The sequence below is a fragment of the Thunnus maccoyii genome, chromosome 19 (genome assembly GCF_910596095.1).
Source record: "Thunnus maccoyii chromosome 19, fThuMac1.1, whole genome shotgun sequence".
Taxonomy (NCBI): domain Eukaryota; kingdom Metazoa; phylum Chordata; class Actinopteri; order Scombriformes; family Scombridae; genus Thunnus; species Thunnus maccoyii.
Window position 1 is genome coordinate 17484526 of NC_056551.1, and position 27741 is coordinate 17512266.

At 40.8% G+C, this 27741-nt stretch overlaps 1 protein-coding gene across 3 annotated transcripts; it reads left to right on the forward strand.

Annotated features, from left to right (window-relative positions):
* Nucleotides 1-726: 726 nt before the first annotated feature.
* Nucleotides 727-27741, forward strand: LOC121886078 (nucleus accumbens-associated protein 2). Of its 3 annotated transcripts, none has more exons than XM_042395994.1 (7): nucleotides 727-921; nucleotides 21816-21997; nucleotides 22113-22877; nucleotides 24440-24616; nucleotides 25955-26060; nucleotides 26305-26402; nucleotides 26497-27741. In XM_042395994.1, the coding sequence occupies exons 2-7, from the start codon at nucleotides 21886-21888 to the stop codon at nucleotides 27027-27029; spliced, it is 1791 nt and encodes a 596-aa protein (XP_042251928.1). In that variant the 5' UTR covers nucleotides 727-921; nucleotides 21816-21885; the 3' UTR covers nucleotides 27030-27741. The 3 variants fall into 3 exon arrangements, with proteins under 3 accessions (XP_042251928.1, XP_042251926.1, XP_042251927.1); XM_042395992.1 differs by lacking the exon at nucleotides 727-921 and adding an exon at nucleotides 935-1529; XM_042395993.1 differs by lacking the exon at nucleotides 727-921 and adding an exon at nucleotides 20380-20693.

The window sequence follows — 27741 nt, forward strand, 5'->3', positions numbered from 1 at the left end:
ATTAGCAGGTTAGGAGAAAAAAAACATTTCTGCTTCATAAATATGACATTTCTCTTACCTTTTTGAATGTTTCATTGGTTGTTTTAGCTCTCCAGACCCATGACATACTCACAATCTGAACAAATATAAATCTTTGCTTGAACAGCTCACACCTCATAAAAATATGTAAACTTTGACAAAGGTCACAAGCTAAAAAGGTCTCAACCCACTGACTTAAAACATTAAAAATACAAGTAAATTCATGTTTCTTTCCTTTTCTTGTTTGCTTGTTAGTCATAAAAAGAACAATAAAAGCAATACAAGTGAACCAAACAATAATAAAACAATATGAAAGCCACAGATAATAATAATAAACTAAATAAATCTGATCCCCTAAACAGCTGATCACTCTTAAAGGGCCATTCTTCACAAATAGTTAAATTTGCTTACTTTACATGTAATTTAAAATATTTCCATCACTAATGGATTGTAATATTTTTGGGGCGAGTATGTAAATATAGCGATACATTTGCCACAGTTGTGTAAGACTGAGCGATGAATCAAAATTTAACACAAGGTAGAAATGTGATAAATGTCATATATATATATATATATATATATATATATATATATATATATATATATATATATATATATATACACACACACACACACACACACACACACATTTATATATATATATATATATGTATATATATATAAGTGTGTGTATATATGATTCTGTTTAGCTTGACCACGGTAGCATGTGGCTGTGATTTAGTGTACTGTGCCACTGTGATATTATATTGCATGCCTCCTGCAGTAAAGAAAAGTTGACTTCAGGTCACACCCACACCGCCAGCAGTTGGCGCTTATAATTTAGCTGAACAGCACACATGCGCATCATGTAGCCTGAACTGTCATCACATAAGGACACGTGAGGTAACCACACATGTAAATTTTCTTAGGAGCACAAGGAACCCATGTACACTGAATATGCGCCCATCTAGCCTTTTAATAATACAACATTACACCCAGAGTTGGTATGTGCTATAACTCGTCCTCTAGGCTGGTAATACAGTAGGCTGCACCTTTAAGCCTGCAGAGTGCACCGAGTTCATGTGTCCATAAAGGCGCACGATATGACCGTACACACTGCTGACAGCCCATTTGCCGCGTAGACTACAGTAGAGTAGTGTACCTACAGTAACCTGGCAGGTCCTACCGAAATGTCTGTGTCTTTAAAAAGAACTCTTTACCGACTGGTGCATGATGTCAGGCTGCTTGCAGTCCGTATACTGTTCATGTGAGCGGCGTTCACTTCCTGCAAAGGGACAGAAGCGGGCAGAGAGAGAAAGAGAGAGTGGGATAGATAGAGAGATGGGGGACGAGCGGCCAAGATAGGACGAGAGTGATAGAGTAGAGCCAGCGGACGAGGGAAAACCGGGGCCTGCTTTTTTTTTTCTACACCCCGCAAACTTTGTAGGTTATCCGAAGAGAAAGCGTGTGCCACATCTGCAGCTGCAGTTTATGGAATAGCGACGAATCGGGTAAATATATCCCCCTCTGTCTTGGTTTGATGTTTACAGTGCCTGATATGTATGACGCATAGGTTTTACCATGCATTTACTCCCTCGCTTCTCCCTCTTTATGTGTACAGTAGGCATCTGCATACCCCTGCAATCTGCTGACAGTACAGTATGATCATTCATTTTTATTTAAAAAAAAAACAACTACCACTTAAACTTGAGCTAGACTCTTAAACTTTCATAGTAAATATAACTTTCAAGTAATATCACGAAATGTGAAGGTTTTTTTTTTTTTTACGCGGAGGATGATAGGTGATTCCCACAGCGTCAGTAAGAAGAATTTAATCAGACTGGTAGTATTTGTAGTTTTTCTTCGCAAGATTGTAGTTTGATGATAATTTGGGCAGCACTTTTGAAACCACAGGAAATAGTGTTGTCATAGTTTCAACTGTATGAGTGGAGAAAGTGGCATGATATTATCGGTCTTGCGTCACGATGAAGTCAAAATCCCCTTAAAAAATCTCCACCCATAATGCATCTATTGTAGTCCTATAGGTTGCATGATTGCTTACAAAGCAACTAAGTTGTTGCTGTTGTCATGGACCATTATTTCACAAGTGTAGGATTTTTAATATGATTCAATACTACTGGCTGTCATAAGCATTTTTTTGTCCTGCATTAAAATTGCACTGTTAGTTCAAGGTTAGTTCTTTAAATTTTGCCTTTAATAACTTGCCTCATAGTTATAAGAGATGTCATATAAATGTATTATTTAGTACTTAAATTCTGTCTTCGGGCAAAAAAAAGGGATTAAAACACTTTGATTCATTATGTTTGTAAGTTCATCAGAGTAAGAAATTGGTTGCAATATTAAAGATACGTGTGAAAAGTTGAAAAATAAGTTTCATCCATTCACTTGACTGTTTCCTCCTGTGGTGTCAAGACTTGTCAGTTGAGGCGACGTTAACCTTACCTGAACCCTGTAGCCAGCTGACTATATACAGTACATATAATACCCCCCCCTCCTCCTTGTGTGTACATGTAAAGTGTGTGGCTAGCCGGTGTGTAGCTTGTGGCAATTTTTCTTCATTTCCTGTCACTTTCCCTCCCTCTTGCACAAGCTCTTTCTTTCCATCACCTTGCTCTCATTTTTGTTTTCTAGTCGAGCTGTGTGTTTGCTTTCAAGATGACTATTTTAAAAAAATCCCAAATATTTGCAAGTTTGTTATGGTCTATATCTTCTCTTTGTCATGTGGTTACAACCCTGAGCTTACGTGTGTAACTTACAGTATATCTAGCATCAGACAGATGTTACACAGGTTAGATGCTGAAAGCTGACTCTTATAGAGTCGCATGAATCATTCGAGTATAGTGTGAAGTTCACAGCTTATATAAAAATACACCCTTCACCATTTTACAATTCTGAATCCCACATGAGAGTGTTTTTTGTTCTGTTTCTGCTTCTCCCATGCAAAATTATCATAGTGAATGTAACTGTACTTTCCTTTTGAATATCTAAATGAGTATGTATCCATACTGTAGGTGTGCTTGCCAACCCTAAGGCAACACAAAGCTTTTATCTAGTTTATGATATTCCTCCCCGCCCCCCACTACGGGGAAATCAGTTCGGGGTAATGTGGCTTTGTACTGTCAAGTTTCTATCTTCAGTGTTTAACACAACATACATGGAAAATATGGGACTTTTTTTTTTTTTTTTTCTCTTTCTCTCTAAACGGAGGCCTTCCAACACCACTCGTCTTTGACTTGGGCGTCTGCCAAAGGGTTGTGATGGCTCCCAACAGCTGTATTTGTCTGTGTGTGCGTGTTTGCGTGTGTTGGTGAGTGTGTTTGCTCGTGTGTGCATGTGTGTGTGTGGTGCGTGTTCTTGCTGTGTCCCGGGATGCCCTTCCTCCATAGGCCTCACACTATACAGCATTCCACAAGGGGGCCCGGGGCTGTGTGCAAGTGGGGAGTGTCAAGGAGAGAGAACGACAGCTCGGTTTCAAATATAACTGATGCGGATGGTGACAGAACGGGCGAGAGAGGGAGGAAAAAAAAAACAAAAAAAAAAAACAAAGACTTTGAGATTCTTGCTTCATTGAGGAGACTTGCCTCATCTCTTGTTAAATGAACAAGAGTTGGTGTTATCTCACACACAGGGTTACAACCTCTATAAAAATCCCGCAGAGCTTTGCAAGGGATACGGGATAGCATTAACCATCACCTGATAAACATGTCTAGCAGTTGGGAAAAAAAAACTCCCTCAAGGTGATTTCAAGGTACCTCAAGGTGACCTCAAGGTGTCAAGTGTTTTTTTTTTAACCTAACTGTTTTTACAAAAACACACTCAGAAGAAGAGTAAAACTGCTCACTGTCATATAAAAACTTAATCAGAGGTTTGTTTTTGCAAGAGTTTTGCGTGATTAGAAGACATATATTGATCAAAACTACATTTTAAAAAGTCCCCCTAAAAGTACCAGACTACTCTGAGCAAGTCACACAGAGCCAGTAAGAAATTCATTTGCTGTGTGTGTGCTTGTGTGTGTGTGTGTATGTGCCCTCATGCTTGCTGCACTTTTCTCTGTATGTGTGTATACTTGTGTGGGGAGTGTGTTTATATGTGTGTGATTTTCCCTTCCTGAGACAGTGATGAGTCATTGCTGATGGTATGCGATACAGGGCACCAGTCATACATCATATTCTCATACATACACACGCCTTGCATTTTCTGTGTAGCGCGGGGCTTGTTCTAGTTAAACCCTGATGGATAGACCACTGCTGCTGTTGTTGTGCGCGTGTGTGTTTGTGTGTGTTGAGGCTTGTTGATTGCTGTTCATGGAATTGAAATCCACGCAGTTAAGATAACTGTGAAGAAATATCTTTCTAATGTACTGTATGTTAAACCAGTTTGGTTTGTAGATATCCATCAGCATAGCTTGATCACATAATGTCACAGCTGTTCAAAAATACAAATATTTCTAAGGTGAAGCTTGTTCTAGTTTTTGCTTTCTTTTATTTTTTTTTTTTTGCCAAATCTGTAAGCCTGTACTCCAGCACACAGTAGTTTCTTGTGTAGGTGTCAAGTTGTTTTTTCCTTCAAGTGGCAACAATTAAAATGTGCTCGCAAATCATACTGAACTATTTCCAGGTCTGTATGGCACTGGCTCTATTTGGTCAATACGCAAACCCTTTGTCAAGTAGTTTTTCCTGTTGAGGCATGGTTTTTTGCAGAAAGCTAACAAACAATTTAAAGGAAAGGAAAGTACAGTATTGTAGTTCTTTTCTCTGATGAACAGCCAAAGCTTAGTTTCAGGTTTGACAATGCGAGACTAGTTCGGTATAAACGCCTGTATATTTCTGTAAACCTGAGATGACTTTGTTGTTCACCATCCAAACGGTTTGTAAGATACAAATATTACTCAGTTACCTGAACAGGGAGAGTATCCACTCAGCTGCATGAGTGGGTTTATAGGGGTATAAATTCTCATGAACTCATGAAATGCAGATGAATAGCAAACAAAATTGGAGGCCCCATTGACCTGCCCTTGTCCACATATTTCCTTATCAAAGCCAAAATTAAGTTGGGAGTCACATCAAATCAGATTGAATGCCAAATAGGCTAATTTGGCAACGCAGCTGAAAGATAAATTTACTTAGATAAACTAAATTACATCCAAATGACCAATGTTCCACTGGCCTGTCTGCTAACTCATATACAGAAGCTACCCGGATGGCTAACATTGCCCACCTGAACCAATAGTGAAAGTTTTTGGTCAGGAAAAGGAGAATAATAATAAAAAAAAAAGACAGATAAGCCGTTTAGGTGTCTTGATAATGCGCGTATGACTTCATCTGTGAAGTTGGCACCGCAAGATAAGCCTTTCTCGTGTTGTTTTATCTGACAAGATTCTGTTGCTTAGCAGACACACTGTTTTTAGGCCATGTGTGTAAGGCGTTAAAGGTGATTACCAAAGCCACAAAACAGGGTAGGGCAGTTCCTCGAATTCCTCGAATCTCTGCTCATTTAATATGTAGCTAATGTGCCAGAATTCTTTTTCTAGGAACTGTACTACATGCTGTTGCCGCTGCCTCCTACTTGCAGCTTCACTCAAGGAAAACACATTTGAGGATAAGATAAAAAAACATAAGCATTTACAGTATGTTTGCCTTTCTGTTTATTTTGCACCCTCATTTCTTATTGTGGTTCGAAGCACACACAGAGATAATAAAGCAGCTACGGATCTAAGTTTGTGAAACCATAAAATCTAAATCTGGCCGCTTTATTGTCATGTACTGTCCACAAAACACACAGCTACAGTCCATCTATGTATGTGTCGAAATACGGAAAAGTGGAGGAAAAAAAAAGAGCGAGGGAGCAAGTGAGAGAAAGAGAAGATCAGCAAAAGCTATTAGGAGTCTTGAAATGTAACTGATTTGTGTTGCTTTGGCTCGCTACGTGCTTTTCAGGAAGCCCTCCAAGAATTTAGACAATGAACAGTAAACATGGCATGTTCCTCAGAACAATTCCACATTAGATCTCAAAGATCACGTGTCTCTTTTTTTCTCAGAACTGACGGCCCCCACACCACAGTACATCGCAGATGACTGTAGCAGCTAAATTTCATGTTCCCTGTGTATGTACTGTACTTACACTTGAGCTCTCACAAACTGACAAATGTGCAGAATCCACTCTCTCTGTCTCTCTCTCTCTCCCCCCTTTCTCTGTCTCTGTCTCACTCTCTCGCTCTGTCTCAGAGATTTCTGGTAAGTGACATGTTTGGCCGTTGGCATAATGCCTAGCAAGATCACATGGCATGAATGTCGTGCCTGTGTTGCGTGAGTATGTGTGTGTGTGTGTGTGTGTGTGTGTGTGTGTGTGTGATTGTGCATGTCTGTGCATTTGTGCCTGAGTAGAAAAAAGAAAAGAAAGGGAGCATGTGCACATTTGATTGTTCCAAGTATTTTCAGCATGAATAGGAGCACGTAACCATAGCAGAGAATTATAGAGTGCTGAGAAGTATGACGGGGATGTGTTTCTGATACAGTCATGAGATTGCGTTCTCAAACAGGATGGAGAATTAGATTTTGCACTTAATGATACTTCATAGTCAAAGCTATTTCGCCTCATTTGACGGTATTTGTGGCATCAGCACATTAAAAATTCATGAAGGTTATGTAGCCTTATAGAGGGCTTATTTCATTGCTTGTGTGATCATGCTTAGTATTACCTGGCACTTGATTTCCAGTTCTGGGAACCTGTGTTGAACTCCCTTTGTATATTTGAATCACAGTACATTAGGGCTCACGATCATAACATCTCTGGCATTCGTGTAAATATCTCTTGAGAAAGTGTGTGGGCTTAGATCAACTTTTTAATTCCTCCTATCTTTGCCATGGCTTCATTGTAACTGAAGACAGTGGCCTAAATAGGTTTAGAACAATTTTCTCAGATCCTCAAAGTTATAGTGAGGGAACATGAGGCTTACTGTGAAAGTCAAACGTATAATTCGGGGGGATGACACACGCAGACACGCACAAACACACACGCAGAATCGTGCAGAGACACACACACTCACATAGAAGTAGACAGAGAGAGAGAGAGAGAGAGAGAGAGAGAGCACTGTGGATGGCATTTATCCTTGCAGCCCACCTCAATTTTCCATGCTCTTTTGCCGTATGCTGTACATAATTAAATTGCTGCAAACTTCAAGCCTCTCTCAAGACTCCTGCCAGTAAACAAAGCTCGCAAATTAGCGCTTAAGGTAATAAGTGAGGAAGGGAAATAGGCTGACCCCCTCTCTGTGGCGATGACCTGTCCTGTATGTGCTCTTCATGTACTGAGAGGCTGGCAGAATGTTGGTGGGGGCCAGTGGAAAAAGACAGGAATCTGAGGCGGGTAGTTTTTCAGCACACAGCCCCCCTCCCATTTCCACAGCTAACATGCGTTAGCAATTACTGCTAAATAACAGCACTACCTACCTGATGCACATCATTACAGTTGTGTTCCCTGCAGAAGGTGAAAGACACTTTGGTTTGACATTTATAGGTTCATAATATGTTTTATTTCTGGAAATTTAATTTGTTTTGTGGTTATTCTGATGACAACACTTAATTCTTTAATCCCTTGATCTACCCCATATTTGTAAATGTATTTCCCAATATTAAAGGAAAAGTTCCACAATTTTGGAAATAAATGTATTTGCTTTCTTGCTGAGAGAAGATTGATACCACTCTCACATCGCTACATTAAATATAAAGCTCCAGCCAGTAGCCAGTTAGCTTCCTGGAAATTGGGGTAAAAACTAGGCTGGTTCTGACAGATGGTTAAAAGAAATCCACCCACCAGCACCTCCAAAGCTCACTAATTAACAGTTTATATCGTGTTTGTGTCATACGTAAAAAAAAATAAAAATTAAAAACCCAGCTGGTTTCCTGGCAACCTCACGGCAACAAGACTCTAGGAAGTCACTGCTCCTGGCCAAGAAATAGCCCAGTTCGTAACCTCCCATTAAACCACAACTTGTCGTTTTTACTCTTAGGTTTTTGTACAGATTAAACAAATTAGATATCAAGTCACATGTTCATAAGCAACCATTAGAGGTGCTGGATAGACCACTTTGGTCTGGACTAAAATATTTCAATAAAATTGTAGGGATTGCCATCAAACAGACATTTGTGGTCCCCAGAGGATGAACTGACTTTTCCTCTTGTGCCACCATGAGGTTGACATATGTGATTCAGAGTGAAATATCTTGACAACTATTTTATACAGATCTTAAAGTTCCCTGGAAGATCAATTCTTATGACTTTGGTGATCCTCTGACTTTTCCTTTAGCGCCACCAACACAGTTGGTAGTCAAAGTTTTCACTAATCCAGTGAAATATCTCAACATTTACCTTTTGGCACCAGATTTTGTACAGATATTCATGGTTCGCAGACCATTAGCTCTACCAACTTTGGTGACACCCTGACTTTTCCTCCACCACCACCATGAGGTTGAACTTTTTCTTATGTGGTCCCCAGAGGATGAATTATGAGGTTTTATCTAGCGCCATGATCAGGTCCAAAATTATCCTAAACTTCAACATGCATGTGAGCATGTTAGTATGCTGATGTGAGCATTTAGCTAAAAGCAGCACTGTTAAGTAGATCCTCAAAGCTGCTAGCAAGGCTAGCTTTCCTTTTTGCTAAGCTAAGATAATGAGCTGTTGGCTGTCGCTTCATATTTACAATAAAGATAAGAGTAGTATTGATTTTCTCATGTAATTCTTGGCAAGAAAGCGAATTTTCCAAAATATCAAACTAAGCTTTAACATAAATAATCATATTTTCATTGATAAAAAGCCCCTTTGTAGCTAGGACATGAAAAGAGCAGGCCGCATTGCTCCATATTGCAAGCTGATCATTTTCTGCAACACATAGAAATATGTGTTGTAAGCACTCCTTTTATGTGTGTGTTCATTTTTGTGAAACTAGCAATCATAATTTTCTCATCCCCAACTGTATGACCAACATCTATACAGTACATACGTATATCTATGGAAAAATACATGAGATTTTTTAGCTGTGTGAGCGAGCTGCCTTTTTCTGTGTTGTTTACTCAACTCTGACTTGAGACAGAGATAAAAAAGCTGTGCTCACATAGGCCAGCGAGGGCCCTTTCAGTGTTTTACCAGTGTGATGAGGTTATCCAAGGTGACATGTTATTTGAGCACATGTATGCTAGCTTAGTCTGGTGCTGACTGGAAGATTCGTAGGTCACAGTAAAGTGTGTGTGAGTGGGTGGTGGTAGGGCAGAGTGAGTGCATGCACTCCAAATAAATGTGTATGTATTGCTGCGCACTTGAACAAACCGTCTTTTATGATACATTTTAACACTAGACAACATTGTGATTTTTATCAAGGGAAATCTTTGCTGCATGTCATGAGACATTCTTTTGATTCACCTACCATGATCATGATATCAAACAGCATTTCGTTCCCCCTCTGCTTTTTTTTCATGGAAGAGAATGAATTACAGCATTCTCTTTGCTCTAATTGAAAAATGTACATGGGGAACTCGTTGTGGGCACCGCTCTCTCTGTATGTCTTTGTCTGTGTGGGTGTGTGTGTGTTTGTGTATGCCTGTCTGTAGACAGTGGGGCACTGATGCTGAAAGATGTGTCCTCATTTTTGCATTGCACTGGGCTCCTCTGGCGGACATGTTGGGCTGCTCTGATGTCACGCATGTGTCACTGTAGAACATTCAGCTCAGGAACAACAGCGCGGGGTGATCAAAATGGCATGTTTATGCTCTCCATATCTCCCCCCTCACTTTACTTCTGTGTCACTCTCCTTTATTCACTGTATGCACAGGAAACCTAAATATACAGTCATTCAAGTTGTTTTTTTTTCCTTTTTTTTCATCATGGCATCCCTGCTAGAATCTAAAATTTTGGGGTTTTTCTTATGCAGAGAAATGTCATTGTCAAATGCCACTATTTTAATTGTTCTTCGATGTAAATCCACTGACTTGTCACAACACATGAATACCTATTTACTTTTTCATTGAAATTGAATTGCAACATGTCACCTATTCCCAGTAGTTATACACCTGCTAACATTACAAAACACTGCAACAGGAAATAAACTTAGACCAGTTTAGACACCTGAAGTCCTGAAATGGTCAATTATTAGAGCTAAATAAGGGCAAGAGCAGAAGGTAATAAAATCTTAGCTCTAATTTTTCAATATTTTGCTGGAAAGCCATTACAGTGAGACAGAGTATGTAGTTTTGCCAGAGGAATGCCCATGAATTATTAATAGTTAGAGTTATTTAGTTTTCAGAAGGCTCAAATCTTGCTGATTAAGAGGACTGAGATCAATGAGGCTGTGAAATTGCTAAGTAAGAAGTAAGATAGCTTATCATTTTTTTGCTTTTTTATCACTGTCACTTAACACTCATTGACTGAAACCACATTTCAACAATTTTATTTGTCACTGTTATTGGCTTGAAACTTGATTGAAGTTGTTAGATTTTAGTTAATAAGTCACTGAAAGACACCTAAAGATTTTTAAAAACCTGGTAACTCCCCACTGGTCCCTAGGACCGATGAATTTCCTTGGATCAGTCATGGAAAACATCAAATCCAGCTTGCTTTGACTTCTAGATCATTATTTGACCTGGATAACTGAATCTTCATAGACAAAGATCACAATGTTGATATAAAGAACAGAAGCACAAAATGACCATCAACCATAAAAGACTGCAATAGTTAGAAGTGAAAGACACGAGTGGAAGAAGAACATTAATGGTACGGTAAACACCTCAAAATTAAATATGTTTCTCATATAGTAGCACCCTTAAAGGTACCCTGTAGAGTTTTTGACCACTAGTAGCGCTAAAGAGCAAGGTTTTGTTTGTATTGTGCATGTGCATGAGGACTCACACAAATGCACGTGGGTGATGCGATATACACACTCCGTCCGCTGGTTTCCTACTATCCAGCTGATTGACAGTTGGTTGGATGCTCCATTTGCAATGTTACCTCTACTTGCTCTTCAGATTGTTCACGCATGCCCACAAATGGCCGTCCACTCACATATTTCAGATCGTATTCTGACTCAACCATGTACGGATGTATCTGAGAAGTTTCCATTTTGAGTAAAGAATGAGAAAAAGAAGTGAAATCTGACTGGTTTACGCAGCCTCCGGAACCGCCAGAAGTCTGCTGAGGGGCAGCTTCTGTAAAGCTGGCCAATCCGAACAGAGTGGGCTCATCGGGAGAGGGGCCTTAAAGAGACAGGAGCGAAAACAGCCTGTTTCAGACAGTGGCTGAACTGAGAGGTTGTATAAAGGGCCAGTATAAGATAAATAAGGAGCTTTTTTAACTGTAAATCATGCAAAGATATTCCAGAAAAGTCCCTGAATTTAAATATGGACTTGGAAATTTGTATGAACTTTGCCCTTTAGAAGGACTGGGAAAATAGCACTTCATGAACAGAAATCATCAACAAACATCAACTTTTTTTATTATGGTTTTAACTCTAAGTCAATCTATTCAATATATTAATATTGTAATACATACAGTATGTAGATAAAAGTAAACCAACAAGTAAAACCTGTATGTTATCTCACCACTCCATTCACTTGGTATCTCTTTTCTGTAAAGCATATGTCTGTGCAGGATCACAGCCGATAAGCTTTCATTTTATGCTGATTCACCCTATTTCCTTCATGTTTCACTGTCTCATGCACCATGAAAATTAAATCATGTTTGGAACAAATGCCTAGGGTGTGTCACCACTGATACACATACACTCACAAACATAGAGACCTCCTGTGAAATCTAACCTAATTGTAGTCCTTGTGTGACAGTCAGTGACACTCAGCAGGCCATCTCATGGTCCCTGTTGTCCCCAGATGAAGGTCATGTTAAAGAGGATATCAATGAAGTTTTAGGGCCCTGTGCTTGTGAATCCGAGTGCAATCAACTGCAGAAATCCACTGAGTTTAACACACTTGAGTATCAGATATCTTCTGGCCAGGAGTGTTAGCGCAGCAGTGACACACCTGATTTGTAATTGTACTTGCAAGAATAAATTATCAAGGTGCTCTAAAGGCACAGAACGGCTGCCAATTAGCTCCTTCTTAAACCGGTACACTCCCTGCTATGCCACAATCACAGTTTAGAAATGAAGGAGCACATTTGAGATGTCACAAAAGCTTCTCCTGAGAGTAAAGTGGTGTCCTTGTCAAAGCAAAGTCACAAGGCAGGAGTAAAACACCTCAAGCGTGATGCCAAGGGCAAATGATGTCTCTTTCAAGTGGAGTTCACTTTTCTATGAGATAGACAGCTATCTTTGCACTTACAGAACACAACATTGTACATAATAAAAATCTCATAAATTTCTCTGTTTTAATTCTTTACATTCAGTTACTCAGCCAGTTTATTCGGTACACCTAGCTAAAACTAATGCAGTCTAATTGTACGGCCCTACAATAAATCTTACCTTCATGAAGGTTATAATATTCAGCTTTATCTGAAACTGTTTTAGAGAGGTATGGATTCAACTTTATGTCCATTTTGGAGTTTGGAGCCTGTGCTACTGTTGAATATTGTGTTATACTGAGAGGTGTCTCTAATATTTAGTCTACCACAGTCGATATAAATTGATATGAATTGCTTTTCAAACAAGACTAGAGTCTTCAGCCGTGCTAGTGGCTTTGTAAGGCTTTGCTTGAGCTAAATGCTAAGGACAGCACACTAACATCAATCTTACATTTACATTTTGTCATTTGGCAAACACTTTTATCCAAAGCATCTTACAAAAGTGAGGTAAGACAATCAAGCATTAGAAGACAGTGACTCAAAGGAGCCATGGTACAAATTCTCAAGTAGCTGACTAGGTACAAGTGCAGTAAGAAAGAGCAGTAGACAGAAAATATATTTTTTAAATAATTTTTTCATTAAAGTAAGAAACAACATGAAGTAGAGAAGTGCATAAGAAATACCATAAACAACAATAAGTAATGCAACAATCATCAATGTGCTAAAAAAGTTAAAGGGGCTCTTATACTTAAACCCTTTTCTGACCCTCCCTCCCAATTAAAGATGCCATATATACCAAAATTGACATCACTGTCAGTTTGGCCTCCATGAACTATTTCTTTATGTCATGGCAATCCATAAAATGACCAACAAGGCAAAGGTGGGAAAAAATCAGCTTGAGCCCATCAAGATTTATACTTTTCTGGCAGAAGTTCAGTGCGTGGCAGCATGAAATTAGGGCCCTTAGGCGCATGGAGAAATGTACAGTTCTGTGTTATATTTTGGACACCCGCTAAGTCACATGGTGGCTGTGTGCAGATGCCCATGCAAATGATTTATTAGTTAGAAACTGTCCCAAAAAAAGACATATCACATGATAGTACACATACTGTATCCTTGTGTACACAAATGTTGCAGCTTAACATAGACACATTCATTCTGTTGAAGCCTGCTGAATCATTTCTTGAAATGGCACACTCTCTCTTCCCTCCTTTTCTTCCTGTACAGTCTACGTAGCTTCCTTTTAAGTTAGAAAATGGGGGAATTTTCAGTCTTGTGTCAGTATTTGTTCAAAATATCTGTCTTGCGTGAGTCCCAGTTTTCTCGCCACTCTAACGTCACACTTAAGTGTTGCTATAAACTGGAACGACCTGTAGGCCCCCGTGGTTCTGCAATACGAGCTTAGTGTTACTGAAAAATCCAAATGCCCTTATCCTCTAACACTTTCCCCTGTTTGTTTTCATGTTATACTGTTTTCTCTTCCCTTCTCCTTTGTAATGTAGCAAGATTTGCTTTCCCAGAACACAGTCTGGGAAGCCTTTTTGGTGGAGATGACATTTTAGAGTCAGTAATGTGGAGGTGGAATCTCTCGTGATTAAAACAGTTTGTTGATTTTTTTTTTTTTTAACCCTATTAGTATGTTTTCTTTTTGAGGCTCTTTTTCTGTTTGTCTTACGGTTTCTCTCATCACCTCCAACTCTTTCTGAGTTTTACCTTTGTCTGTCTCTGCCTCATTTTCCTACTCCTCTCTTACTTTCCCCATGACTGTGCTTTGTCAACTTCTCTCTTGTTCTTTTCTATTTGCATCTGTCACACGCACACACTCCCTCTCTCTGTCCTCTGTCCGTTTGTTCTCCTATCTGCTCTCTTCCACTCCTTAATTTCACTTCTCTCATTTTAATCTCCCTTCATGTACCTTCAATCTCTCTCTCCCACTCTATTTCTACCTCTTCAGCCCTCAACTGTGTGTCCAAAGGTCATCATGTATATTCAAGGGTATATAAGATGATAGGTTTGTGTATATGGGTGTATGCAGCCTTCATGACGTCCTAGCCACTAGCCCTAGAGTTTGGTGTGATAGTAGCCGCTGCTACTGTTTGTTTGTTTACCTCCCACAGCCACTTGGAGTCCATTAGCAATGCCTTTGCCTCAGGAGGATCACTCGCACACACACACACACACACACACACACACAAACACGCACACACACATACACGATTACGTGCTCATCCACTGTCTTTCCCTCTGTCTGGTTTCCGCTCACACACATCATTGCAACTACAAGTTACACTGACAGGTAGCCCACTATTACAGGAGTTTTGTGTCACAACTTAGTGTTTGATACATTCCCCAAACACATCGGAGTTTTAGGCGCAATCAGTCTGTCTTCCACCTCAGAGGTGCTGCACAATTATATGATATAAATATTTGTGTATACACGTGTTTTCCCCTTGTCTCTGCGCTGGATTAGCAGTGATGTTACTGTTCATTATCACAAATGACAGTTGAGCATTTATCTGTTTGATTTAGTGTAAGGTAAAGTAGCAGCAGGTAGTATGTATGTGATAGAGCTGGGCAATAAACCAAATTTATAAAATTAACAAAATTATGAATCTCTTACGAGTCCAACTTTACTCAAACTGCAATATCCAATCATTTAATTGTCAGAATTACATAATTTGATTGAGAATAGTTACAACAACTGCAACAACTGTCACTTTTTCAAAATACCAAACGATTGAGGACTATTGCAGTATTCCAATACATTTGAACACAACCAACCTAATAACCCTAAAGTACATTGTGGAATTGATGTTGTTCAGTCTATTTGTGGCACATCCCTTGCCTCACTAAAACCTGCAAATTTGAATGTGCAAGCTATGAACACAACACTGATGTGTGATCATCCTCTAAAGGGGATGTATTATGCACATTTACAGGTCTATATTTAATCTGTAACTTTGCTGGTATAACATTGCATGATTTACAGTTCAAAAAACTCCTTATGTATCTCATACTGACACTTTATACAGCCCCTCAGTTCAGCCGTTGTCTGAAACAGGCTGTTTTAGCTCCTGTCTCTTTAAGGCCCCTATCCTGATGAGCCCACTCCGTTCTGATTGGCCAGCTCTTGGAGGCTGCCCCTTGGGAGTCTTCTGCCGGCTCCTGAGGCTAAGTCAACAAACCATGCAACAAACTATAATAATAGGATTTCACTACTTTTTCTTTCTTTGAAATGTCAACTTCTCAAATACATCTGTACATGTTCGAGCCGAAATCCAATCCAAAATGTGATAGGGCACAACGTGAACAACACACGGAAAAACCTTATCAACAAAATTAGCAACAAAGGCTACAGGACGGCCGTTTACAGTTGAAGGTTGAAGCCTGGACTTTTTTGACTTGCAGGGAGCATTTCTACATACATTAAAGTTTTGGAAATTGAACCATGTTTAGCATAGATTTTTAAGATCATTACAGTATATAAATAACAGAAAGTCACAAAAAGCACAATATGTTCCCTTTAAGTAGATATGGCTAATGTGTTAGCATCTAGACGCCTATTTACACATCCAGCAGATGCAGAGTAGCATTTGTGTTCATTTGGAGTCATGATTCTGGCCACATGGCAAATGTGAGTCCAACATTCACTCTCCTTTTAGCTCTGTTTTGGTCTCCACTGACTCTTGACAAAAAAAAAATGCAGCTAAATGTAGCACTTTGTTCCCCAGTATGTCTGCTGTTTGGTCCTGGGCAGTTAGTGTGCAGAGGGTTTATTAGAGCCTTTTTGCTGAAAACAGCTGCTCTGCCGCAGCCAAATATGAATGGTGAGAATGAGCCAAAACAGCGAAGACGCAGGCCGGAAAACCAAAACAATGAGAGAGCTGAGGGAAACTGCAGAGTCGAGTGATAATTCCCTGTGGGTTCATTGCTATGATTTTTCCTATTACACATATTCTTTTGATCAATTGTTATTATGAAATATTGATTATAGCTGCTTTAAATGACAACCAGTGACTTCAGATTTGTTGTCACATATAAGCAGAAGTTCAACGAATCCATCCGCTGACAGTCCAGAAAAGTCTTCATACTCTGTAAGTAAGGACAAACAAATCAGAATTTAACCAGCACAAGAAGTTAATTATCAGGCACTGATGTGTTAAAAAATATTTATTATTACTTTCCTCAAAGGTCATAGGTCATGTTGTCCAGCTTTAGTATTTGATTTCTACATGACTTTATACTCATGTTGTCATTTTTGTATCGCAGACAACATTGTGCCATTAGTTAAACCTGGAATTCAGCCTCTTTTTTTTTTCCTCCTAGTCAGACCTCAAGTTACATTATTGGTGCATATTGAGTGAATACAAATGGAAAGATACCAGACAATATTCAGCCCACAACAAATCATTTCATAGTTGTCTGTTTGTTACATAACTGCGTGAATCATAGGGAGACAGTTTTTTTTGTTTGTTTGTTTTTTTAAAGAAAAGATGATTTTGATCCTGACTATGTGCAGACAACTTTACCCAGCGGGGCTATACACAGAGAATGATGTTGCATTATAAGCAGTGATAAGCAGCCTCTCTCACTCTCTCTCTCTCCCTCTCGACATCCCATAATGATACTCAGACAGACTCAGGCAGACACCCGCTCGGTCCCGATTGGTAGAACTGTTGCCAGGGAGCGTTGCTGTCTCAACGTGGATAGAATCTGTTGTCTGGTACACTTTAGACATGAGAACAACTGCAGGATCTGAATATTTATAACGAGGGGACTGTTCATATTGAGATTGTATAGAGGCAACATAAGCAAGATGAGAAGGATCTGTCCCTATTTGTCTCGCTTTGAAATTTTCTTTCAGTTTGCTGTTCTTTTCGTGGATTGCTGTAATTTAACTGAGATATTAATCAGTGTCATCAATTTTATCTGCATTTCACCCCATAATATATGTTTAGCTTTAAATTTTTGTTTTATGTATCTTGAATAAAAGTTGACGCCAACTTTACTTCAAGATTGAACTTACGTGAACTATTCCATTAAGTCCTAAATGGCAAATATATGAATCATAATTGTGTAAGACTTTTATGGCTTTATGTTTGAATGTTACCCTATTGTCATTTGGTAGGTAGCTACAGTATAACTAGTAATTAAAATCTGTGTGTATGTGTGTGTGTGTGTGTGTGCCATCTGGCGAATCGTCTCATTTCTTCACATTATTCAAATATGCCTGGACCTGCTGCTACAGTTAATAACACTGTGCGTAGGTATGAATCCTTGATTAAAATGAATGTAACACATTCCAACAAAGCAGACAACAGCAATCAGAACAGCATTCAAATCTCCTATCTCGACTTACAAATGACACCGGCACACACACACACACCTGACATACAGTGCCAAAAGTCAGTGCCGGGTATATAACAATGATTATAAAAGCACGCCTTGGTATGTGAGTAACTTTGACATGGAAATGCAAACACGCACAGAAAGAAATGAGGACACCAGCAGCAGAGAGGCACACATACGCACACATATAATCACTCATTAGGCTAACAAGTTGAGCGAGTTCATGCCTTATATTTTTTATCAGGGATGTGCAAAGTCTATATTTAATGCAGGCAGGAGGAGGTTGCAATTTGCATGTTCATGTTTGTATTGGTGTGTGTGTGTGTGTACAGGTACGCTTTTATGTGTGTGTGAATGTGCGTGTCTATGCACCTCATCATGTAAATGTACATGCGTATTTGTTTCATATTCATTCGTGCATACATTTCCATGAACCTGCGGCTGTGTGTCTGTGTATATGTGCAGTGTGGCACTCTGCCGTCCTGTCTGCTTGACTCAACATATTCTCCGTTCACTCTCCTCTGCTCTTTCTCTCTCCCCCCCCCCTCCCTCTTCCTCTTTTCCCTCCCTCCCTCCCTCCCTCCCCCTCTCGCTCTGCCCGGCTGGCACGTACATGCATGTCTGTAGACTCTGTACTGTGCTTGCTGCCGTGGCACGCGCCAACCTCACTGCAATGCAGCCCTGTGTGCATTAATTGGCAGAGAGACAGTGGGTACGTGGTATGCAGGGCGGGAAGGATAGAGAGAAAAGAGAGAGGGGAGAAGCAAGAAGAGGCAGAGTAAGGACACAATAGTCACAATAACTGATGGACGGACCGATGGACAAGCAGTCTGGCAGGTTCACAGAGGGACAGACAGACAAACAAACAGAATGTGTATTGCTGAGTGTGCACAGGGAGATTACCTGACTGTGTGTTGGAAAGAACAGGGGGGAGTGTGTATATGTCTGTTTGTATTAGTGTGTTTGTGGATTTGTGTCTCCTGCATTTGACTGTGCTTTTTGTGTGTGCTCACTCATGTGTGCCTATATGTGCCGTGCAGATATCACACTGCTGGGGCAAAGCTCTCTAAACCAAAGTCTGCCTCACTACATTGAATGCTTTGTGATATCCTCCCTTTCATATTTCCGCTGTGACTGAAGAGTAAAAGTTTGCTCAGTTTAGCACAACTTTCTCCACTTGAGGTTTCTTTGGCAAAAAAAAAAAAAAAAAATGAAGCACAATATGTCTGTATACTTTCTGGGGGCACGCTCAAATATAAAAATGCTCTGCATCAGCTTTTTATTTTTCTAAACAGATTGTGTATCGTGAGGTGAATAGATAGAATGAGATTTTGAAATCACCCACCTGTCCTCATCCGAAATGCAGCACAGAAGTCAGACAGACAGAAGTTTTCACTCTGACATGAATCACACTGCAATTACATGTGTATGTGTTTGTATATTATGTTGTTCACATAATGTAAAAAAGCACTTAGGCCTACTCATCATTCACAGCAATTTTGCATTCATATCCTCCCACACACACTTCTCTATGGAAGTTATCCTCCCTGTTAGCCGTTGTCTTTTGTCTTTCCTTGCCTGACACAGGCTGCGACATCTGGCTCCTGTCCTCCCTTATCCACATCAAGACAACATTTAGGGAGGACTTCCATGCTCTGGGCAAAGAAAAAGTAACAACTGAAAACACAGAAATGTCACCTGAATAAGCCAAACCGCCAAACCGGAGGCGTAAATTAATCATTTAATTTATCAATTCATGCAGAAATACAAAATAGTCTTGCGTGAAGACAGTACTTCTCTCCGCTTGTGTGTAGGTGTTTGGCAGAGAGGTCCTTGCATGATTCAGAGAAAATATACAACACTTGCTCAGTGGTAAAACCTCTTTTTTTAAACTATTGTCTTCCAAAGACTGTAAGAAAACGGGAAATACCTTCAAATGACGGGTTGTGTTTTTAATGAACCTTTTAAATTCTACAATTGGAAGGATTAGGGGATTACTGCATTGTCTATGGTATATTAAAGCTTCCTTCTAGTTTGGTGAAGCTTTTCTTTACCAAGATGTGACGCATTCTCTCCTGACTTGCGTCAAACAGGGATTTCAGAAGTTTCACTATTCGATGTCTAATTAATTAATGGTGGCTATGACCTCTGAGAGCTTTTCTCATTTCTCTTTTGTCTTAGTCATTCTCCTCCTTTTTCTGTTAAACCATATAGGCGTCTGTGTCCAGGGGCAAGTGGCAGAAGTTGCTTCAACCTAATTGTCTTTCTCTACTCGTACTGTCCTCAAATGACTTTCTCTCTGTCTCAACTCTCTCCTCCCTCCCTCCCTCCCTCCCTCCTTTGCTTCTCTCTAGCTCTGCCCAGTCTCTGTCTCTGTCTGTAACTGTAGCCTGTGTGTTTCTCTCCCTCCCACTCCCTGCGACGTATAGATACTGCATTGATCAGACACACGCGCGCAGACACATGCACACACACGCACACACTGAGCCTCCCACTCCTTTCATCATTGATTTGCACTGCTCTGCTCTCTCTTTCTCCTATCCCCCCACCTCCCTCCACCCCCCCCCCCCCCCCCCCCCCCCCCCCCCCCCCCCCTCTCTCTCTCTCTCTCTCACACTCTCTCTCTATCCCTCTACACTGGCACTTGTTGAATTCAACCCTTGGAGAATAGAGAGAGGGGAGAGAAACAGAAAGAGATAATGACAGGGAGGCAGAGGGAGGCTTTGAGACAGCGCTAGAACAGACAGCAAGCAGAGAAAATGGGGCTTTGGAAGATATAGAGATAGAAGATATGCTGGGGAAGACAGACAGAGAAAAGTCGGCCAGACAGCAGAGAGAATCATTTTTCAGACAGTGGGAATGACACTTTAAGTGAAAGAGAGTGTCGACCAGACGGAGTACATCAGACTGCTCTCCTTCCATCTCCAACTACTCCTCCTCTGTCCCGGTCCTGACTTGCTGGTGGTGTGTTTGTGTGTGTCAAGGCTCCATGGTGTGTCTCAACCAGAGGACTGGCTTACACAGGTCAGAAGTGTCTGGGATAACAGTGAGCGCATTTTTCTGCATTTGTGCATGTGAGAGAGACTGTTAGCGGGGAAAAGTTGTGTGCTGGTTTCTCCAGGTGAGTGCTTGCATGCCAGAGTACACAATAATTTCCCTATGCAAGCCTGTGCCGTGTGTGTGTGTGTGCGTGTGTTTAGGCATGCACACTTTTATGTAAGTAAGCCAAAGTGCATGTCTGTTTGTATGGAGTGCATGAAGTGGGAGAGAGAGAGAGAGTGTGAGAGAGGCGGTGACATTTTTTTCAGTTTGTATTCCTGGAAACTGTTCTGCAGCATTGCTCAATAATGAAACTAGTGCGTATATGTATGTGTGTGTGTGTGTGTGTATGTGTGTGGGTTGGTGGGGAGAAGAAAAAAACAATGACACAAGGTTCAGGGAAGAAGAGAAGGTGCAAATATGCCTGGAGAATGTTACTGAGAAGGAGTGAAGATAGCTATCAAAGTTAATATGGAATTGTGTGTATGAGATTAGTTGTATTGTTATGAGTTTTAAAAGAGGACAAATGCTAGTGAAGGCAAAAATCAGGGAGAAGTGTGATTGTGATATGTAAAACTGGTTGAATTCAGTGTGGTTTCATCCCTGGGAAAAGTTGTTGTTAGGGCTGATTTACAGGTCATCAGAGGATTGTTGTTGATGCATTGAGTGCAATACATGGAATGAGTCCAAGGTTCTTGGAATTTAAGTCATGTAAAACAACATAGCCTCAAGGTATTTCACAATGTTATCATGTACTGTACAGTAGGCACGGCAATGCATTAGTTTTTCTTTTTTTCTTTAGTGGACTGACTTGACTCCTCCTTTCTCTCTCATGCCTCTACTCTCTCACCCACTATCTCCTCGTATCCATCTCTCTTTCACACACCTCTCACTTCTCCCTCAGCTGTATTCATTTTCTCACTTCATTTCAACTCTATTTTCATTCTTGCTCTCTGCTTCCTTTAAGGTACGCTCAATCTTCCCTTTCTCGCCTCTCTACCTCCCTCTGGCATGTCTTTTTATCTTTCACGCATTTTCTATTCACTCCTTCTTTATCGCTGTATCTCAAGTTCTCCAATGCGTTCTCCATACCTTCTTTTTTTATAGATGCCTCTCTCGCTGGCAGTGTCTGCAGTGAATATCTGAAACCACATCTTCCTCTTCGTCTGCGTCCAACATGTCCCAGCTGCTCCATGTGGAGATCCCGAACTTTGGAGCCACAGTTCTGGGCTCCCTTAATGAGCAGCGCCTGCTGGGACACTACTGCGATGTATCCATCCTGGTCAAAGGTTGGTTTGTTAGAAATCTTGAGATTTTATTTCAGCGACATAACTTTGAAACAACACTTGAATTTTTGGTCAATATCAACTTGTCTCTCTGTTCTCTGTTATTTCTATCAACCAGGTCAGGCGTTCAAAGCCCACCGGGCCGTTTTGGCTGCCAGCAGCCTCTACTTTCGTGACCTCTTCAGCACCTCCACCAAGACCCAATTTGAGTTGCCCTCCTCAGTCACACCTGCTTGCTTTGAGCAGATCCTCACTTTCTGCTATACAGGGAAGCTAACCATGGCAGCTAGTGAACAGCTGGTGGTCATGTACACAGCTGGCTACCTCCAAATCCAGCATATAGTTGAAAGAGGCATGGACCTAATGTTCAAAGCGAACTCACCTCACTGTGACTCGCAAACAGCAGGGTCCTTAGAGGAAACGGGATCCGAGCCGCAGAGTCCTTGTAATAATGGTAACGGTCTAGCGGTGGCTGCCCTTTTGGCAACCCCTGGTTGGTCTCCATCCTTAATCATGCCGCACCGTAAGATTAAACTAGAGGGGGCTGACCCAACACCCCTGACAATACCCTCGACACAAACCAAGATTTCGTCTTCGGAGTTGGGGAGTCGGCTGGCAAGGGCCAGTTCACTGTTCTACACAACGGCTGGAGGGACCCCCATCCCTGGTATGCCTTCTTACCACCTACAAGGGGCCAGTGGAGGTGGAACAGGAGGAGGAGCTGGAGTTGAAAGGTCCAGTCCTGGATCGTCCAGCCTGCCCACCACTGACAGTCCCACATCCTACCAGAATGAGGATGAGGAGTTTGAAGAAGAGCCATATGACGGAATCACAGAGGATGCCTATAGTCATCTCTATGGACGTTCAGCTAACCCCTACGGGAGTGAGTATTATGTTGTATTGATCCTTTTAGATAATCTTTGTAAAGTGTTGCGGTGCTTAGTGATATTTCAATCACTAATGTTATATTTGGCTGAGAGCACTCATCACTGAAGCTTTACTCTCGAATACTTTTCACGTTTCACATACTTTGAAAACTATAGTGAAAAACTTTGGCAAAAAACTCAATAATATTTTATATTGTGTTCCAGTACACAAACTATTTTAGCATTTATTTCTTAACTCCAAACAAATTGAAGTGGTTTAAAGTAAAAAGGGGTCAAATGAGCAGATGCTATCAAGCTATCCTGCATCAATTTTATCATCGTATTTACTTTCTATCCATGTAAGATCTGACTAAGTGCATTACTTTTTCCATTGCCCTTGGCTCAGATGGAGGATTTACATTTGATATCAGGCCGATAAAAGTAAAACTTGGTATGACTTGCAAATATATATAACCATAAATGTAGGGTTTTGGGAACATAGTTGCTCCTTGTCCAGACTTTTTATGTATTTTTGCAAAAAAAAAAAAGGATGCACATTTATTTCATCCTAGTTACATTATTTAATCTTTCATAAATCATGTATCCTGCACATCTTGAAAAAGCAGGATGTTGAGCCTCCAGTGTGTGTGTGGGTTCTCTCAGCATAAAGATAGCTTTATGGAGTTATGATTGGAGTGCATCGTGACCAACAACAGACTCCTTATCACAGCTACAACAGCTGGTCTGTACTGCTTTTGGTTATGGTTTTCTTCTGCACTTTCATACTGGTACGCATTTGACTACACATGCAAGCATAGGTGCTATATTCAATCGTGTTTTCATTCACGTACGCACACACACTTTCCATTATTCTTAGCATCCTGCAGCTCAAAGGCATCGCGCAGGTTTGTCAAATTCTAGAGTTTCAGATATTTATGAAACCCACTCTATCTGCAATCAGTCAGAGCACCCCAGGGTGACATTGTGGGATATTTGAGAACCATGCGCATCTTTCCTGTTTGTGTGTGAGTGTATGCGTGTGTGTAGGCATAAGTGTGTATGCACATACAAATGCATTAATCTGCACTTTTCGGTATAGAATATGTGCATGTGTGTGTGGCAATTAATGGATTCATTTTTTCTGTTCTGTGTGTGTGTGTGTGTATGTGTTTGCACCTGCATACACTCACAAGTCCTCTCAAAGGTTAGGGGAAACTATTTTGTGAGTAAGAACCTAACACCCAGCTTCGGATCTGTCCCCCTCCAAAACTCAAGTTGCTGATGCAGCATCGCAACTTATCTGGGATACATCTGCAATGCTTTAAAACATTTATGAAACACAACAAACTTGTATGAGAATACCCTAAACTACTTTACTAATTATACTTTGTAGGCTCTCTTTAAATATGGGGCACAAGAGGTGTATGTGATAGTCTAACTTTGTTTTTCTAGTTTATAGTCTGGTAAATGGATGGATTCATGCATACACATTTATCTATTTCTGCTTTGCTGTGTAACACAAAACCCCTTTGGTTTTTGGTGTATTTTGAGACCTTTTTTTTGTGCTTGTTTTCATCAGTCCAGGACAAGCCAGAGATGGCAGCGGTGCCCTTGGCCTTGGAGAACCGCAACTGTGTGCTGATCCGCAGGGACCTGGTGGCACTGCCTGCAAGCCTCATCAGCCAGATAGGCTACCGCTGCCACCCAAAGCTCTACACTGAGGGCGACCCTGGGGAGAAGCTGGAATTGGTAGCTGGTAAGCATAAACACATACATCCTGTCACATGTACTTGAAAGTATTCTCCACCTCTTCCCCTTCGATACTTTAAAATACAATAGTTTAAATTAAATTTAACTTATTAAATTAGTTTCAAGTAATAAATTCAGAAGATTAGAGAACTGAAATAGAAAATCTTTAAAATTATTAAAACTTTTCCTGGAGCTGACCATCCAGTCAGACTTGGTAATATGTCAAGGAAGCTATTGATTTGGGAGGTAACCAACAACCCAGTGACTTCTCTAATGCTCCTATCATACAGATGTATTCAACTCACGTTTGACTAATATGAGGCTGCTGTCAGAGATTAATCTCTGGTTATCACCACTGAGATGGACTTGAGTCTGCAACTCATATACATTAGTGCTCAGCCATATAATTAAGACATCTGAGTTAAATTATGTTTAAGTGTCAATAACATTAAATTAAATTGTCATCCCTAATTAAAACGTCTGCTCACCCAAAGAAGCATCTGAGGTCAGGAGGAGTGTCATGAAGCCATTTCAGATGATGTGTGTTGAGTCATTCCGATCAACTGCCATCGTGGGGTTTGACCCACATCGCTTGGTCTGAAAGGGATAAAACAAAGCTGCAGAGTTTCTCTGCAGAGATGGAGGACCGTGAGAGAAGGACAACCATCTCTGCAGTACTCATCAATCAGGCCTTTATGGTAGAGTGACTAGACAGAAGTCACTCCGGAGGAAAAAACATATGACAGCCTGCCAGGACTTTGCCAAATGGCACTTAAAGGGCTCCAAGAGCATGAGGAAATAGATTTTTTGGTATGATGAGACAAAAATGTAACTCTTTGGTCTGACTGCCAGATATTGCTCTTGGCAGTCAGACCAGAGACTTTCAAAGAGACTGATATCACTCAACTCGTAGCCAATATCATCCCTACAATGGAGCACGGCAGAAACAGTTTTAAGATTCTCCCTGATGAACATGAGTTCAAAAAGTTACCACATTGTCAGATTTAATCAGATTGTGATGTAACTGAATTAAGTTTAAAACAGACACAAATTAAATATGTAATGCATAAATATGAAAGACATAGCGTTGAAAAGAAATAAATCATTTAAATAGTTCTGTTTTTATGTCCTTCAACTTCGATCCCTCGCCCGATTTTTAATTCCACTTTGAACAGCTGAAGCTTTGTTAAACTCCATTTAAGATCTCCTTGAACATGAATTTTAAATGTAACAAAAGAATAAAAGATGAACTACTAATTGGGGGAAGAGAGTCTCTTCAAAGACAAAGAAATGGGTTGTAATGTGATTCCTTACAGCAAATATCCTTCTTCTTCATGCCACACAGGTACACAGGTGTTCATGACTCGAGGCCAGCTGATGAATTGTCATCTATGTGCTGGTATCAAACACAAAGTCTTGCTCCGGCGTCTGCTAGCCACGTTCTTTGATAGGTGAGTATTAAGACATGTCAGACAAAGCAGAACAGTTTGTATTAGTCTGTAAGGGCCTACTGTAAGACTTGACTTCTGTGCATGACTTCAACACTACCGCTATTTGTCACAAACCAACTTTCACACTCCATCTGTGGCCATGTTGTGCAGTGCGGTTGGTTATGTGTGTTCTCATGTTTATGCACTGTACAGTATGTGCCTGTTGCTGACTCTGCCCCCTGGTGTTGACTCTGTTGCCTTGCAGAAACACTTTAGCCAATAGCTGTGGGACAGGTATCCGTTCTTCTACTAGTGACCCCAGTAGGAAACCCCTGGACAGCAGGGTCCTCAACGCTGTCAAACGTGAGTTGATTGTCCGACACATCCAGTATATGTGATGGATTTTTAAAAGAGGACAATTTGTATCATTAACTTTGCTGTTTTCCCTCTTTTACAGTCTACTGTCAAAATTTCAACCCTAACTTCAAGGAGAGTGAAATGAATGTGATTGCTGCTGACATGTGCACAAATGCAAGACGTGTCCGCAAGCGATGGTTGCCCAAGATCAAGTCCATGCTGCCTGATGGCATGGAAGTGTACCGTGCGGGAATGGGCATGGGTGCTGCTGTGGGCCTGGGCCTGGCACTGGGTGGCCCTCAAGCAGGGGTACACCTCCCCTTTGAGCCTGATTTCAAGACCCTAGAGCAAAGGTTGTATCCAGACCGCAAGGACCCTCTCAGGACTCACCCACCGCTGACAGAGGGCAGCCCCGGGTCTGGGGCAGCCGGAGCAGAGGCTGAAGGTGAAGGTGAAGGAGTAGTCCAGGAGGAACAGGAGGAGGATGAGGATGAAGCTGGGTTAGAGGGTGTAGATGGATCACTGGGGGCGCCATCTTTGATCCCAGGGGCTGAGGCGGGTGATTGTGGTGACACGCCGCCTGAGCAGGAAGTGGAAAGTTTTGGACAAGGTCTGAGGGTGAATGGACAGTGAATGTCCTTTTGGGCGGCCACTCACATTGTGAAATCTGTTTAACGCTGCATTTTCTTTTGCTTGCTCTCTTACTCTAACATCTCCACCACTCTTTCTTCTCCTCCGTGCTTCCTCAACAGAAATTATTCAGCACAAAAAGCTGCGCTCGTAGATCTTACTATACAAGAATTTGTGACACATGCATGCGCACACATGTGCTTGTGTACAAGCATACTTACTGATAGTGGAAATAAATCACTGATAGTAGAAGCAGACACAGGCATGGCATTACTACATTCAGAAAATCAACCCTACACTGTTTCCTTAGTATATATGTATATGTATTTCGGCACCAGCAGCAATATTACAAAGGCCTGATAGCAAAACAAATGGCTGTAATGATTCATCATTTCAGTGCAATACAAAAGCAACAGCTGCTTTGCTGGCAGTTTATGGAATGTGGTATAATGGTTTGGAAAAAGATTCGGTTTTCTTCGAAAGCTGCATCTTGAAATAACCCGTGTAACCTTGGGAAAAACAGATCAGAAAAACACACTCCCTGAAAAAGCAGCTTATTTTGCAGTGTTTGGCCACTTGACATCATATTATTGTATGTTAAATATGTATAAATATATGGCAAAGTTTTTTTTAAATAATTAAAGGTCAACTACTGTATGTTACCACCATTAAACAGTAAGCTTGTCAGCGCGTCATTTAAAAAAAAAAGAGTTCT

Excerpts from the sequence above, each read along its gene's own strand:
- LOC121886078 (XM_042395994.1), top strand. The coding sequence starts at position 21,886 with ATGTCCCAGCTGCTCCATGTGGAGATCCCGAACTTTGGAGCCACAGTT. Across the intron at positions 22,878-24,439 it reads TTCAGCTAACCCCTACGGGA|TCCAGGACAAGCCAGAGATG; the intron begins GTGAGTATTATG and ends TGTTTTCATCAG. Across the intron at positions 24,617-25,954 it reads GAAGCTGGAATTGGTAGCTG|GTACACAGGTGTTCATGACT; the intron begins GTAAGCATAAAC and ends CATGCCACACAG.